The 15,193-nt window shown below is 35.6% G+C and overlaps 1 protein-coding gene across 6 annotated transcripts in view; it reads left to right on the top strand.

The window, feature by feature from the left end:
• Positions 1-15,193, top strand: part of GTF2I (general transcription factor IIi) — a 112,877-nt gene that overhangs the window by 15,045 nt on the left and 82,639 nt on the right. For all 6 annotated transcript variants that reach the window (XM_054589709.1, XM_054589705.1, XM_054589707.1 and 3 more), the window contains exons 2-3: positions 10,764-10,867; positions 14,790-14,928. In XM_054589709.1, the coding sequence (XP_054445684.1) occupies positions 10,769-10,867; positions 14,790-14,928 (238 nt within the window). In that variant the 5' untranslated portion in view covers positions 10,764-10,768. The remainder of the gene's footprint in view (positions 1-10,763; positions 10,868-14,789; positions 14,929-15,193) is intronic.

Below are 15,193 nucleotides of genomic sequence, written 5' to 3'. Positions count from 1 at the left end.
CAGGAGACAATAAAGTCAATGAAATACCTTAAATGCCTTTTCTGAGGAAGCTACCAAGTGGACATAATTAGAACAAATGGTAGTATATTGAAACATTTAAGACTTAAATTCTTGTTCAAAATCTGAACTGATTGTACTAAATGTATACTGACATTTTAGGAATAAGTTTCTTCTTCTGAAGAACAGATTAGCTTTTAGTAGTTAGTAATTATAGGTTGAACATGGAGTTATTTAAATTATGATTAATTTCATGGGTAGAAAGACAACTTGTAAAAGATTGCCAGAATATTATATTACATGATAATATAGATAATATTAATGTGACTGAATCTTGTTTAGGATGAAGTCAGCTGATTCAACTCTTAGATCCTTTCCATTTATTTTAGGCACCATCATGACAAAATTTGCAACAACTTAGATGATGAATTATAACTTTTTCTTAGTACTCCTGATTTTGATGAAATTATTTTATAAATAAAAATTATTTTTTTAAAAGTTTGAGATTTCATTTTCTTTAGAATTAGATGATACTTGAAGTTATTTTATACTTCTCACTGTGAGGGTGTTTCTCTTAGTTTATGTATGCGTATTTAAGACTGTGCTGGAGTGTATAGTCATTAATTTTGTTGAAACTTGGGATTTACTAGCTTTTAGTCAAATGAATTGGTAAATTTGAGTTTTACCTCATCTACACAAAATAACCTGAGACTAGGGGATAACTGGAAGACTGAGAAAACAAGGAAGAGATAGCTTGTCTTAAAATTTAGCTCAGAAAAAGAACATCCACAGCACAGGAGTGTCACACTGCATTTTTTTGGAGTAAAGGTTAAAAACTTAAGTTTGGATGGAAGATTTTTCTGTTAAAAGTAACCCCCCCCAAAAGCCCGTTGAATAATTACAGATTTGAATACAATTACCTGTCTTTCACACTGTAGCCTTCAATGAACAGTATCCTAGTGGTAGGTATTTTAGCTTAGTTTGAAGATTTTCTCAGTTTTAATTGATCCAGGTATCTGGAGTTTAGTGATTATGGCTCTAGTACAAAACATTGAGTTAGGAAAAGTTACTGATTTTTGCAATCTTTTTTATTTTTACTTTTTCATTGGAAAATACTTTAAATTACAGTTTGCATTCAGTATTATTTTGTACTAGTTTCAGGTGGTTAAACATTCATATAAACACTCATATACATTCAAAGTGTTCCTCCCAATATTTTCAGTACCCACCTGGTACTATACATAGTGGTTTTTGCAATCCTGAAGTTTTTTTTCATCATACTTAAGTAAGTGTACAGTGCAGATTATAAGGAAAAATAACTGAGATGACTTCAGTAATCTGCAGAAAATTGTGAAAATAAGTTTTTCCTGAAGAAAACAAAATAATGGTCCTGGTGCCTTGATCAATTCAAATCCATTTCCTTCTAGTTGAGGGTGGGATCTTGGATCTTAGATTCTGTGTTACTAAGTCAAACTGTTATTTAAACTCAACTCTCACACTGTTTATGACTGTTAAAGGAGATAGGTTTGCCTGTTACTGCTTGGCAGCAGTGTTTTGTGATAAAAGTTATGCGTTCATCTAGACAGTTTTCTTGTAACACATTAATATGTTTTTCTTGGAACCAAATCCTTTATTTTCTTTGTAGAACATGATTTATGTTGATATAAATCAAGTACTCCTCAACTCATCAGTAATCTTTATGTCATGGACAAAAAAGATATTTTTGCTTTTACTATTTTTGTAATGAGGGAGAGTTAATAAGTTACTGCCTCATAAAGATTGCCTAGTGTTAAAGTCTAATTACTATATAATTATTTACTTTGGGTTCTTTTTTTTTAACCTGTCTTTGATTTTTATTGTGCATGAAAGAAGTAGTTTGGAATTTGGAGATGTGGATTCTAGTCCCTTGTTATAAAATTAACTGGATGACCTTAGTAAGATGGCTGATCTTTCTAGGTTGTGCTTCTTATTTATAAAATAATACAACAAAATGGTTGCACTAAAATATCTTGAATTTTCTTCTTGATTAGATTGTACATTGTAAGTTTAAAATGGGAAGATGTGTGTTGAAAACAACATAATTGCACATGGAAAAAGCAACGTGAATATAATAAAAAAACAAGATCAGGGTTATACTACCTCTTTCACTTACCAGTCTGACCTGAAGCTTAATTTGAAGCAGATGTATGTTGAAAATTCAGTAATATTTTAGAGATCAACATAATTTAAAAAAAACACTCAGAAAATCATCAGTTTTTTTTTTTTGTTAAGAGTGATGATAATGTGTGTGAAAATCTTCAAGAGCTCTTTGACTCACTATAAACTTTTGTCATTTTACTGTTCAGTATTAACAGCAAGGATCAGTAAATTCAAAGCAGAAATAGGAGCAAATGAAACAAATTTATATGCAATTAATTATTGGCATGTTTTGAGGTAGAACAGACCAGTAAGGATGCAGTTAAACCTAATCCCTGAAATGGATCTCTAACCAGAAACACAAGAAGGTTTTAAAGAATGGCTGGAGTCTGTTTTCAGAAAGATAAAAGAAGGCCATGCATGTATCTATGAAACAATAGCTGACAAGAATGAAAGATAAGGAAATGAAACAAGAACAGGCCAATTAGTTCATGTTTGAAACTCATAAAGGACGATTAAAATCAAATTAGGGACACAAAAGATAAAACAAAAAACTCAGAATGGAAGAACTAAGGAAATTGAAAAAATTGAAAGGAGATATAGAGACTCAGGTAGCTGTTATGTTTTGTGTTCCTAGCATGCTTTTCTCATCCCTTTTCTCCAGTAAGTGTCCTGTTTTGCCTTTTGAATAGCTGCCTGTCTTCCTGTTTCATGTGGTTCTAGCAACAGTGCTAATCACAATGGGCTTGGTTATGATAAGCCTGAGACACAAACTCCTAAAACTTTTGTGCAAGTAGTAGCAGGAAGATATGATAGTCTGTTGTGTCTGGGATCATAGTACAGGTGTGTGGTAAACTTAAAGATGTCTGTGGCTGTCATCTCTGTTTTGGGGAAGAAACCCATCTGCTCAAGTGAGGCAGTCCCACATGGAGGGAGTAAAGATAAACCTAATGATATGTCTTACTGTTCCTGGATCTAGCTGTCTTAGAGTCAGTGCCACTTTTAGGCTGAGTACTAAAAATAAAAATAAAAATTCGCTTCTTTACTTAAGATGGCTTAAATCGGGAATTTATAACCTCAGTCTGGCTAAGGTATTGTTCCTGGAGTTGGTGGAACTCAGAAGAATGTTATAAAATTATAAAGCAAAATGTTTGTAAAAATACGAAAAAGTTGATAAGATAGAGAGGAATTTTGGAGGGGTAATGTGAAATGGCTAATATTAAAAAGAAAATAGGAACTCCAGTATTAGAAGTCAGAATTACCTTTGTCCTGTGGGCATTTGCTAGTTACACCACCTCAGCTTGAGTTTTGAAAACCTTGTCAGATGAGAGGCTCGGAAATCAAAGTTCAGAACCTGCACAAAATTCAGGAGTTATATAGGAGATCCTTCTCATTAAGCTGGGAGTGCAAAAAAAAAAAAGGGTGATTGACAAGTAAACCAGTCTGCATCCCTATATGTGGTCTCTGTTAACATCTCCTTGGTGGTCCAAGGAACCTGAAGCCTTGAACTGGGATGATGGTGATCCCAGGCAGGTAGTATTTCCAGGTATCTGGAGGAAACTGCCTTCATTGTGGGTCTCAAATTTAAAATTTATTAATGTAAAGTTATCAGGACATAGTAAAAGATAATCAGGCATACATGGGATCAAGTACCATGAGTGTGAGCAAGAACCACCAGAAACAAAAGAAATACACCTGTAAAAACTTGAGATTTTTAAATTATCAGAGACTATGAAACAATTATCCTATTATACTTAAAGAAGTTTGTCAAGCTGGAAACTTCTTCAAGGAGTAGGAAATGATAAAATGTGACCTAGCAGCAAATAGAAGTTGTAGAAATGAAAGTCATAAACAAAATAAAAATTCAGTAGGTGGTTTTAATAACAATAAGAAAAGATGAAATAATTAGTGAAATCGAAGATGAGTTAAAAGATAAGGTAGAGTTTAGTTCAGAGAGAAAAATATACAAGAGGGTAAGAGATTTAAGGACTAACATATAATTAATCTGAGTCTCAGTAGTATAGGAGATAGAAAAATGGGGGAGACAGTACCTGAAGAGCTAATAGTTGAGAATTTGCTACAACGAAAGGTTGGTAATCCTTAGTCAAGAAGCCCAGTGAATGACAAATATACTTGATGAAAAGAAATCTATATCTAGACAGAGAATGAAACTAGAAAACCAAAGACAAATCATCTTTAAAAATGAGGGAGGAGGAGGGATGGAGATTACTTTCAAAGTAGACTTCAGATGACTCCTGAAGAGCAGCAATGGAAGCCAAAAGATAATGAAATAATCTCACTATGCTGATAGAAAGTAATTGTCACCCTGACTGGTGTGTGGCTCAATGGGTTGGGCGTTGTTTCCACAATGTGAAAGATCACCTGCCTGTTTGATTCCTGGTCAGGGCACAGGCCTGGATTGAGTTCCAGATCCCTGCCTGGGGGTGTGTGAGAGGCAACCAATAAATGTTTCTCTCCCTCTCTTCCCCTCTCTCTAAAAATAAATAAATACAGTCTTAATTGTCAACCTAGATTTCTATTTCAGTGAAAATATCTTTCAAAAATAAGGAGAATTTTAATAAATAACAGTTTGCCATGAGACAGAAACATTCTAAGGGATTTAACTTAAAAGAAGTCTAAGATGCAAGAAAGAATGAGCAAAGAATGGCATAAATACGGTTAACTGAAGAATTGTTTGAAACAAAAATACATTTAAAAATACAGAATTAAAATGAACATAATTAGAAAGCTGAATAATTAAGGACCTGCATCTCCATCATAATTATCAGAATTAAAAGAATGAACTGGAATTGACAGTTATTGACCATTAATGCAAATATGTAGTGTTACTCTCAGACATCAGTTTAGTCATGGACAATAGGACCTAAGTACATGATGAGTCACCCAAGAAGAAATACAAAAAGTATAAAAAGTGTTTCTTTCGTAAGCAGAGAAATTCAACTATTTTAGTGTAATGAGGTATTCATAGTGATTAGGTCCTAGATTCAAAATGTTGGTGAGACTGGTGAACTCAGTATCTATAAACATTTTTGATAGCAATGTAAAAATTCTAGCATTATGTATTAAGAGCTATAATGATGTTCATGCTATTCATTTCAGTATTCAGAATTATAAAATAATGGAAATAAGGAAGAAGCTAGCTTATTTATAAAGATGTTAAGAGAAACTGTATGATTCCATTTTGATGCTAGTTGATCATCAAGGCAAGGTTACTGCACCTGTCGTGGGTTAGGCTCTTTGGAATTTTATTAATTTATCCTAAGAATCTGTGTCCCTGATATCTCACATGTATTTTAACCTTAGTATATCATAAGACTGTATTTCTATGTTCCTTTTCTCAGGTAATCTACCTTGCTACCCTGTCCTGTGTGGATACCCTTATCCCAGTTATCTTTGGAGATTGGCAGTGAAGAATGCTCACATGGAGCTGGGATGGACCTTTGTATACTGGCTCATGTTTCCTTAAGTTTTCTTTTCCTTTAGTTAACTCATTCATAGTGTTCAAGAGGTCATGAGAGTTTATTCAACATAGTTTCGTCTCTATAGCAGTAGAGAAGTTTTTGTGATCATGAAAATGCTCTTTGTCTGTGACTTTCAATATGGTAGCCACTAGCTACATGTGGCTGCTAAGCACTTGAAATGTGCTAGTGCTACTGAGGAACTGAATTTTAAATTTTATTTAATCTTAATTAATTTAAATCTGAATAGCTACATGTAGCTATTGGCTACCATATTGCAGCACCCTTCCTGTTATTCCTTGACTACTGATTTTCTGCCTTGGATGATTACCTTCTTATGAAGAGAGATCACCTCTTCTTCCCACACCACTCCTCCTCTACCAAGGCAGCATCAGAGATAAACAATGGGAAAGCAAGTACATTATGCTACAAACCCAAAAACCAAAGTTGTTTTCTTGTCTAACATTGGCTTCAACATGTGAATTGTCTCAGTTCAATTTTTCTTCCATTTTTGTTTAAAAAGATTTAAAGGGATCAAGTCATCCTTTTTGTATTTAATGTTTTTTAGAGTATATGCTCATTTTGGTCAAAATTTTCCCTTTTGTTCCTAAGAACTATTACTGATGAAGTTCCCAGGTACAAATCCTGCCTACTTGAATTACTTACAAGTGCAGAGCTAAGTGTCCTATTCTAGTTCCTTTAAATTTTTTGTTTTCATGCCCTCTCTTGGGAGACTTCTGAGTTTTTACGTGATAGTAGGATAGATAATAGGCTGTTGATTTTTGTTGTGATGGTGTTTTTCATTTATAATGATACATGCACAGGCACACCTTGTTTAAACCTTAAAAAGACTACATTGGCCCTGCTCCAGTGGCTTACGAACACAACCTCCTTTAAAGGTTTTCTTTTTTCTAGGCTCCCTAGATAATTCCATTTTGCTTGTCTGCTCTTACCCTTTCTTCCTCACAGGGTCCCTGTGAATATTAAAAAAAAAAAAGACCAATAAAAGCATGATAGGTATAGTCAGTAGACGTTCATTTCTTATTTGTCTAGCCAACTCATTTTGAAGTGAGGGTGCTCATGAAAGGTCAGGAACTTTGATAGTTAATGGTTGAATTAATCTTGGTTCTCTGTTCATAGAAGAGGAGTCTGGGTGCAGCCCACTGGCGTTACAGATTTTGTTAGTGGTCTGGGTAACCTACAACCCAGCTTTCCTGGTGGCTGGTTTTGTGAGGACCAGTCCCTGATGCCTCATAAGCTTACATCACTGGCCTGGTATGTCCTCTGGTGTTTGATACTACCACTCTGTGAGGCAGTTTCTTTTGAGGAAACGGTGAAGAGAGAGATAGCAGTCATTGAGTGATGGGTGCAGGGAAAGTGTTTTATGAATAGTCTTGACTAAAGGGAAATAACGTCTTGGGACTGGCAAAGGACAGTTCAACGAATTTGCTGTTGTAATCCAAATTCACGCATTTCTGGAGAGCAGAAAGCCTCAAACAAAATGTGTTGTTTTCCATTAAACCTGAGTAAACTTGGTCACCTCAAGGTTCTGTCCCTTGAAAATGCCTCCTGAAAAGCTCTGCTAATGAAATAGGACCTCTTATTGCTTGTGGCACCTCTGCAGGGCTCTTGGTGTGGCATCTGTCTCCTGTTTCTTAACATTGAGTGTGAATGGCATCATATCAGATTTATGTCAGTTTAAAGTGAGAAGTGGAAATAGTAGGCCGATAATTGTCCTAGTGTTATGTTCTGGCTCTGATAGTGGGTATATAACCTTAACAAGTCCATTGCATTTGTAAATTGAGAACACATTTCCTTTTTCTATTGCTGGAGAATTAAAAGAAAAGTGAGATTATTAAGAAATATGAACTTTCAGAAATAATAACAGCATTCTAAGTGAACGTTTTGATTATGGAAAAATAATATACATTCGTTGTCCATTTTGACTGAGCTACATTTTAATATAAATTTATTTATCCAAGAGAAAAGAATTAGGGAAAACTTTTTCTGATTTTAATTACTTTCTTGCTTGATGCTTTTCCTCATTCTATCTCTATTCAGAACAGAGACCTTGTTTTGGGAAACAAAATTGCCTCTATTTGTTCATCGATATATAGAGATAATTATCATTTGGTTTTATCATCTTTTTTTATTATCCACTAGTATTTCCTCAGTATGTATACTTTATTATTTGTTGATGCCTGAATTGAGTCTAACAGTTAACTTATGAGGTAACAGGTGGACGATAGATCACAATTTTTATTTTTTTGTTTTTAAAGATTTTATTTATTTATTTTTAGAGCTCACAGTTTTTAGTAATAAGGAAATAGATCATCCTATTTAATAGAAGGGAAAAGATTGAGGTACATTTTTAACCAAAATGATTTTCATGCCAGCAGTTCTTTGTATTCTCTGGAATATTGAGGCTTCAGTTCAGGGATACCCAGTTATTCAGTAAATTAATTATATACATAGATGTATTTTTAGAATTCCCATTCATACTTCTAATCTTTAATTTTTTGGCCATCCTTTCATTTCATTATTTGATCCCTAGCTAAAACTAGAGCTAATCCAACTAAATTGAAGGAGAGAACTTTTAACAAACATCTAATATAGCATACTAATTGATGAAGGAACAATTTATCTAGTATGAGGGTTTTTAAAAATTTGCTTTAGATTTTGCCTTAGGGTATTTTTATGGGGTGTTTTTGCTTTTAAATTTTGATAAAATATTCATAACAAAATTTACCCATTTTAAAATGTACAGTTCCCTGGCATCAGTGCATTCTCATTGTTGTGTGACCATCACCACTATCTCTGGAACTTTTTTATCATCCCAAATTAAAACTCTGTATGCATTAAATAATAACTCCCCAGTATTCCCTCCCTTAAGTTCTTGCAAACTACCATTCTACTTTCTGTATGAATTTGTTAAAGGTGTCATGTGAGTGGAATCATACAATATTTGTCCTTTTATATCTGGCTTATTTTACTTAGAATATTGTCTTTTTTTTAATAGAATATTGTCAAGGTTCATCTGTGTTGTAGCATATATGTCAGAACTTCATTTCTTATTAGTCTTTATATTCCATTGTGTGCACGTATGTATGTATATGCACATACATGTATGCATGAGGTCTGTCCAGAAAGTATTCAGCCATGTAATATGAAAAATAGGGACATTTATTGAAGAAGATACGAGAAACATTGTACACAGGACAATAACGTCTCAGTCTCCTTCAAAGTAGGCACCTTGGGACCTCACACAGTTCTCCCAATCACCATCAGCTGTCCATTCATATTTTCCTGAAGCTCATCAGTGGTCTGAAATCTCTTCCCTTTCAAAGGTAATTTTAGTTTTGGGAAAAGCCAGAAGTTGCAGGGCACCAAATCTGGGCTGTAGTGGGGCCGAGTCACCTGGGTGATTTGGTGATTTGTTATTTTGCTAAAAATCTCTACCTGAGACATGATGCATGAGTGGGCTCGCTGTCATGATGAAGCAGCCAATCACCAGTTGCCCATAGCTGCGGCCTTCTGAATTGTCTAAGTAGTTTCCACGGAGGAATGTTCAAGGTTAAGGCAAAATTTGATGCAGATTCATTGCTCTACTCACTCAGTCATTTTGATCAGCATGGGAGTTTTAACTTGCTCTGTTTCCAACCTCATCTGGTTCACCCTTCCTTAGGCAACCTCATGACCCCCTGCTCCCTGGAAGAGGTCATTATATTGATGTTGAACTTGTACTTAATGCGGGCACCTGATTGGCATAGTGCACTGCAGCCCAGAACTCCGAGGCTCAAGCGATCCTCCTGCCTCAGCTTCCCCAGTAGCTGGGACTATAGGCACAGGTCACCTGGCTCACACAATCATTTTGAATGCTGTGGCCATGCAGTACACATGCTCACTCAGTGGCGTCTTCTGTCCCCACTAACTGGTAGAGTGAAGTTGCTATTCACATATGCGTAGTCCAGTCTACTCTCCTTGACTACCAGGTTACGGGGATGTCATGCAAACCGTTCTCATTATATTAACAATGGCTGGATGTTTTCCAGACAGACCTTATATATCACATTTTGTTTATCCATTTATATGACAATGGACATTTGAGTTCCCATCTTTTTGCTATTGTGAATAATTCTACTATTAACATGCATGCACAAATATTGTTCAAGTCCCAGCTTTTAGTTATTCTGGGTAGACACCCAGAAGTGGGATTTCTGTATCATGGTAATTCTGTTTAATTTTTTTAGAAACTGCTAAATGGCTTTCTCCAATGGGTGCATCATTTTACATTCCTAACAGCAATGCACAGGCTTCCAGTTTTTCCACATCCTTGCCAACACTTACTATTCAAAATTTATGTATTGTATTTTTATAGTGCGTAAAATTCAGCTGAGGCTTTTGCTGATATCAAAGTATCAGAAATTTTTTTAAAAGAATAATATGCTGTATTACAAAGAAATCTTAGATGACATTTGTCCTGCAACCCGTTTCCTTTATTTTTTAAAAAAATATTTTATTTATTTTTAGAAAAAGGGAAGGGAGGGAGAAAGAGTGGGAGAGAAGCATCGATGTGATAGAGAAACATCGATGGGCTGCCTCTCGAATGTGCCCTGACCGGGGTCTAAACCCCCAACCCTGGCAGGTGCCTTGACTGGAATCGGACTGGCAACCTTTCGGTATGAAGGACAGTGCCTATCCAGCTGAGCCACACAGGTCCGGGCCCCTTTTCCTTTTTAGTAAGAAAGAAGAAATTATCTTCACATAGCTGCAGTCTACTTTACCTGCTCTTTTCTATAATGAGTCTGTGTAAGGGAGAAAGGGAATTTTGCATCCGTTTCCTGTGTTGAATTTTGATAAACTGTTGGTAGGTTGTGAAGTGTATTGCTTCTTCCTTTTACTTGGGAGAATTTTAACTGGTTCTGGAATTTATTTGGGGGATGATGCTGGCCTAATTTTATGGAAATAAAACTAAATGTAAAGTTAGCTGCTCTAACTTAACAGGAGTTTTTGGCAACTAATACTTGGTTTTTGAGCCTTATTTTTTCAGTGCAATGTAACTTTAAGCAGTCTGTGGAGGACCTCATACCTATAACCTTATGTTTAGCAGGACACTGGGTTTTTAATCACTCAGTTTCTTCTTTTACGCAGGGATCATGGCCCAAGTAGCAATGTCTGGCCTGCCGGTTGAAGATGAGGAGTCTTCAGAGAGCAGGATGGTGGTGACATTTCTCATGTCTGCTCTTGAGTCCATGGTGAGATGGTTTACAGTTCTATCAAACATTACTTATTTGGATGGATATAGACTTGTGGATGAGATTGATTTGTTCATATAAAACATGCTTTTTAGTTTACTAATAAGAATGGTATATTTTGCTTAAATAATAGTTATGGATTTAAGCCTTTCAAATCAAATTTTATTACCATGTTTCAGAATATTAACGTTTCTAACTGTTTAATATTTAATTTCAACTTTTAGTTACAAATATCTTGGGCAGTATCTTGTTTTGCAATCATTAAGTTTTACATTATATGTAATATTTGAAGTTCCTCAGAATGAGTTCGTATATTATAGTGTGGTGCTGGTGTTTTATTGTATCCATATAAATAATATTACCAGAATTTTGGGCCATAAGAGCATATTCACTATTTCATACCTTTAATTTTACTGTGTTATGCATTCATAATTGTCCTTAACTCTCCTACCTGATTCTAAACATGTAGTGTGTTAGCTCTTTATTTTCAAAAGACCTATATTGCACATAATTACAGCAAAATATTAGTAATACAATTTGCTTATCATGGTTTTTTAAAAAAGATTTTGTTTATTTTTAGAGAAAGGAAGGGGGAAAGAGGAGAGAAACATCAATGTGTGGTTGCCTCTTGCACACCCCCTACTGGGGACCTAGCCCGCTACCCAGGCATGTGCCCTGACTGGGAATTGAACTAGCAACCCTTTGGTTCACAGGCCAGTGCTCAATCCACTGAGCCACACCAGTCAGGGTTGTTTATCATTTTCTAAAATACAGGTAGCTGGAAAGCTTGTGTTTGATTTCATAGATTTTTTAAAAACAGCATCAGACTTAGAGATTTTGTTTTTTAAAATCTTCACCTGAGGATATGGAGGAACGCGCGCGCGTACACACAAAATATCAATCAGAGAGAGAGGAAGGTGCGGGGAGGGAGAGAAATATACATAGACTTTAGAGAGAAACATTGATTGCTTGCCTCCTGACCAGGGATAGATGCAACCTAGGTATGTGCCCTTACTGGAGATTGAACCCGCAACCTTTAGTTGTATTGGACAATGCTCAAAACAGGCTGAGCCACCTGGTCAGGGCTAGGTATTTTTTGATATACCGAAATTGAATATTCTAAGTAGGAGGAAGCTGTTTATTTTCTGTGTTAAGTGTTGACTAGTATTAGTGTTTTAACCTTACAGGTCTCAGTATGACATAGTTTGCAGGTTCTGTTTTGTTTTCCCGTTAGGACATTTCTTTTTCTATGTAATAATTTAAAATTATCTCCTTAAAGAAAGAAATGTTAGAATGATTAGTGGCTATTTACCGTTATTTTCTGAAAATCACTTACTTCTTCCTTGTAATCATAAAAACAGCCAAAATTTGGACCTTAATGTTAAATATTGATTTAGAGATTAAATCCTACTCTGTTGGTATTAAAATGTTTTCTTTTCTACTAATCTCTACATAGGATGACATAGGGTGGGTCACATAGGATCTGTTCTCTTCCTTAGAATGTCTTTAGAGTTTTTCCATCTTTGTCAGCCACTTTGTTACTCTCAACTTTTATTTCCCCCTCATCCGCAGGAGTAAGAGTATCTCTCCTCATGTTCCTAGTTGTATATTTTGAAGTATAATTGTAGATGTATAGATTGGTTTCATCCTTCCCTTGGCCTATAGGTTTCTTTGATCTAATCCTTGGACAGTGCATGAACCTTGCTTTGCTGTTTCATAAATACTGCCTTTGGTGACAGGGCTGTCCAACTAAGGGTGGCTAGTGTAACAAGAATGCATTCTCATTTATCACAAGGTAAGAAAATATAATATTACAGGTGAGCAGCCAGAGTGCATCTCATACAAATGCAGTGTAACCAAGTTGTAGTATAGCATGATTCTTCTTGCTGGGAACATCTTCTGGCTGACCTCTTGGTCATAAGTTCTCTACTGTGGCTTTGTTCCAGGTCAAAAGATTTCTGTATTGCAGCAGGTATAACATTATTTATTCTAGATAACATTTTAAAGTAATATTATGTATGTCATTTCCATTTAAGAAATAAGAGGGTGGTTATTATACAAATCAAAGACAAATGGAGGAAACCTGTAGTTTTCAAATGAGAAAAAGCTTTTTGGCAAAAAAAAAAAAAAAAAAAAAAAAGGAATAAAGAAAATTTAAAGTCTTTATCTTGTGCCAAGCTAAATTCTAGATGAGTAAAAATAAAAAATAGTTATATTAAGACATATTTAAAAACCAGAAAAATTATGTAATTGTGTATTTAGTTCTGTAAGCAGCTTTTTATGCCTGAAATCATTGAGGTATTTTTATGCATCAGTGGGGAAACACTACTACCACAATAGAGAAATAAGCAAAGGATATGTTAATTTACAGAAAAGCATCTAAAGTACAAAACTCTCATTTTAATACCAGTCAATGCCTTATTGACTATACTAAGCACCCTTTTTAAATGCTTTTGGGAAACTTACACATTATTTGCTAGGTAAGGCATTGTTAGCTCTTCTAGAAGTACAAATGGGAGTATAAACTGAAAGTACCTTGCTCTCTACTTTTTAGTAGGTTTTGAGAACCTTCAAAGTATTTGCTTTCAGCCCTGGCCAGGTGACTCAGTTGGAGCATTGTCCTGTACACTGAAAGGTAGTGAGTTTGATCCCTTGTCAAGGCACATACGTAGGTCGTGGGTTCAGTCCCTGGTCAGGGCATGTGTAGAAGGCAGCTGATAGATGTTTCCCTCTCTCAGTGATGTTTCTCTTTCTCTGTCTCTCCCCAACCCCCCCCCCACCTCCTCCTCTTCCCCCCTTCCCCCCTTCCCTTCCCGTCTCTATAAAATCTATAAACATCCTTGGGTGAGGATAAAAAAGAAAATATTTACTTTCATAGTCAAAGTTTTCCATGTCTCTGAGTCTCTTCTGAGAAAGTTATTCAAAATATACGTAAATATTTTATTCTCAGATTATTAATTCCATGTTATTTTTAGGAGTGATCATTAGAATCACCAACATTCTCAATAAGGTTAGCATGAAATGAATTATTGTATATTCGTAAAATGGAATGTTAGGTTGTATACTCTATTAAGATTTTAAAGAATACTTAATCTTATAGGAATATACTTAGTAAAAACCATTCTTAGTAAAAGCATACACACCTAAATGTGATTCCAGTTGTGTATACATATGAGAGATACTTCTGGAGGTGGGATTATGTAATGCAGGGATGTCTAACCTTTTCAAGTCTCTGGGCCACACTGGAAGAAGAAGAGTTGTCTTGGGCTATATGTTAAATACACAAACACTGAAAAAAACTGATGAGCAAGAAAACGGTTTAAGTAAATTTACAATTTTATGTTGGGCTGCATTCATAGCCATTCTGGGCCGCATGTGGCGTGCAGAGCACGAGTAATGGATGTTGTGCTATGACTTCCAGACCCCTCTTTAGGACGGATGGCACTAATCACCACAGCCACTGTGTATGTTAGAGGATCCCTTCCCAAATCTCTCCCCTCCTTTGGGGAGGGCCATTTCAGTTCCAGAGCTCTCCTGGTGCAGGCACTTCTGTGTTTAACTCCCTGTGAATTCTGCGCCTCCGACATTCCACAGGTGTTGTTATTGAGAGTACTCTCCAGTAAGGCTGTGTGCACACGAGTCTGTTTCTTGTGAATTTGACCTTTAACAGATTACAAGGGAATGCTGCCTTTTTTCTTATAAATTCTATGTTTTCTTCTGTTTAAAACCAGGGTTCAAAAAGAAAACTACCTTAAAAAAATGTGGACTCTTTTGTTTTTGTATATAACTTAAGGCCAACAACTAGAAACTTTGTTTCCAGGTTATGTATTAAGACAGTTTAAGTTATAAGATTTTATTCATTCATCCGAAATAGTGCTTTTAAATTATATGTGTATGTGATACTTCATTGTTTCTATTTCAGTGTAAAGAACTTGCCAAGTCCAAGGCAGAAGTAGCTTGCATTGCAGTGTATGAAACAGACGTGTTTGTCGTTGGAACTGAGAGAGGACGTGCTTTTGTCAACACCAGAAAGGACTTTCAGAAAGATTTTGTGAAATACTGTAAGTATTGTATTTTTAGCTTTTATATTTCGTAAATATTAAACCTAAATATTTATGCATTAACACGTCATATTGTATTCTAAAGCAGAATGATGTTTATACTAAAAAAGTACTTTGTGAAATGTCCATGGAGACATTGCACAATACTGAAAATGATCCCTGGCCAGCGTGGCTCAGTGGATTGAGCGCAGGCCTGTGAACCGAAATGGCGCTGGTTCCATTCTTGATCAGGAAACATGCCTGGTTGCAGGCCACGTCCCCGGTT

Source organism: Pteronotus mesoamericanus, unplaced genomic scaffold (assembly GCF_021234165.1).
Source record: "Pteronotus mesoamericanus isolate MK-2021 breed Mesoamerican mustached bat unplaced genomic scaffold, CSHL_Meso_final scaffold_167, whole genome shotgun sequence".
In the NCBI taxonomy this organism is placed as follows: Eukaryota; Metazoa; Chordata; class Mammalia; order Chiroptera; family Mormoopidae; genus Pteronotus; species Pteronotus mesoamericanus.
Note: the sequence above shows the minus strand (reverse complement) of the source record. Positions and strands in the feature narration are given on the sequence as shown.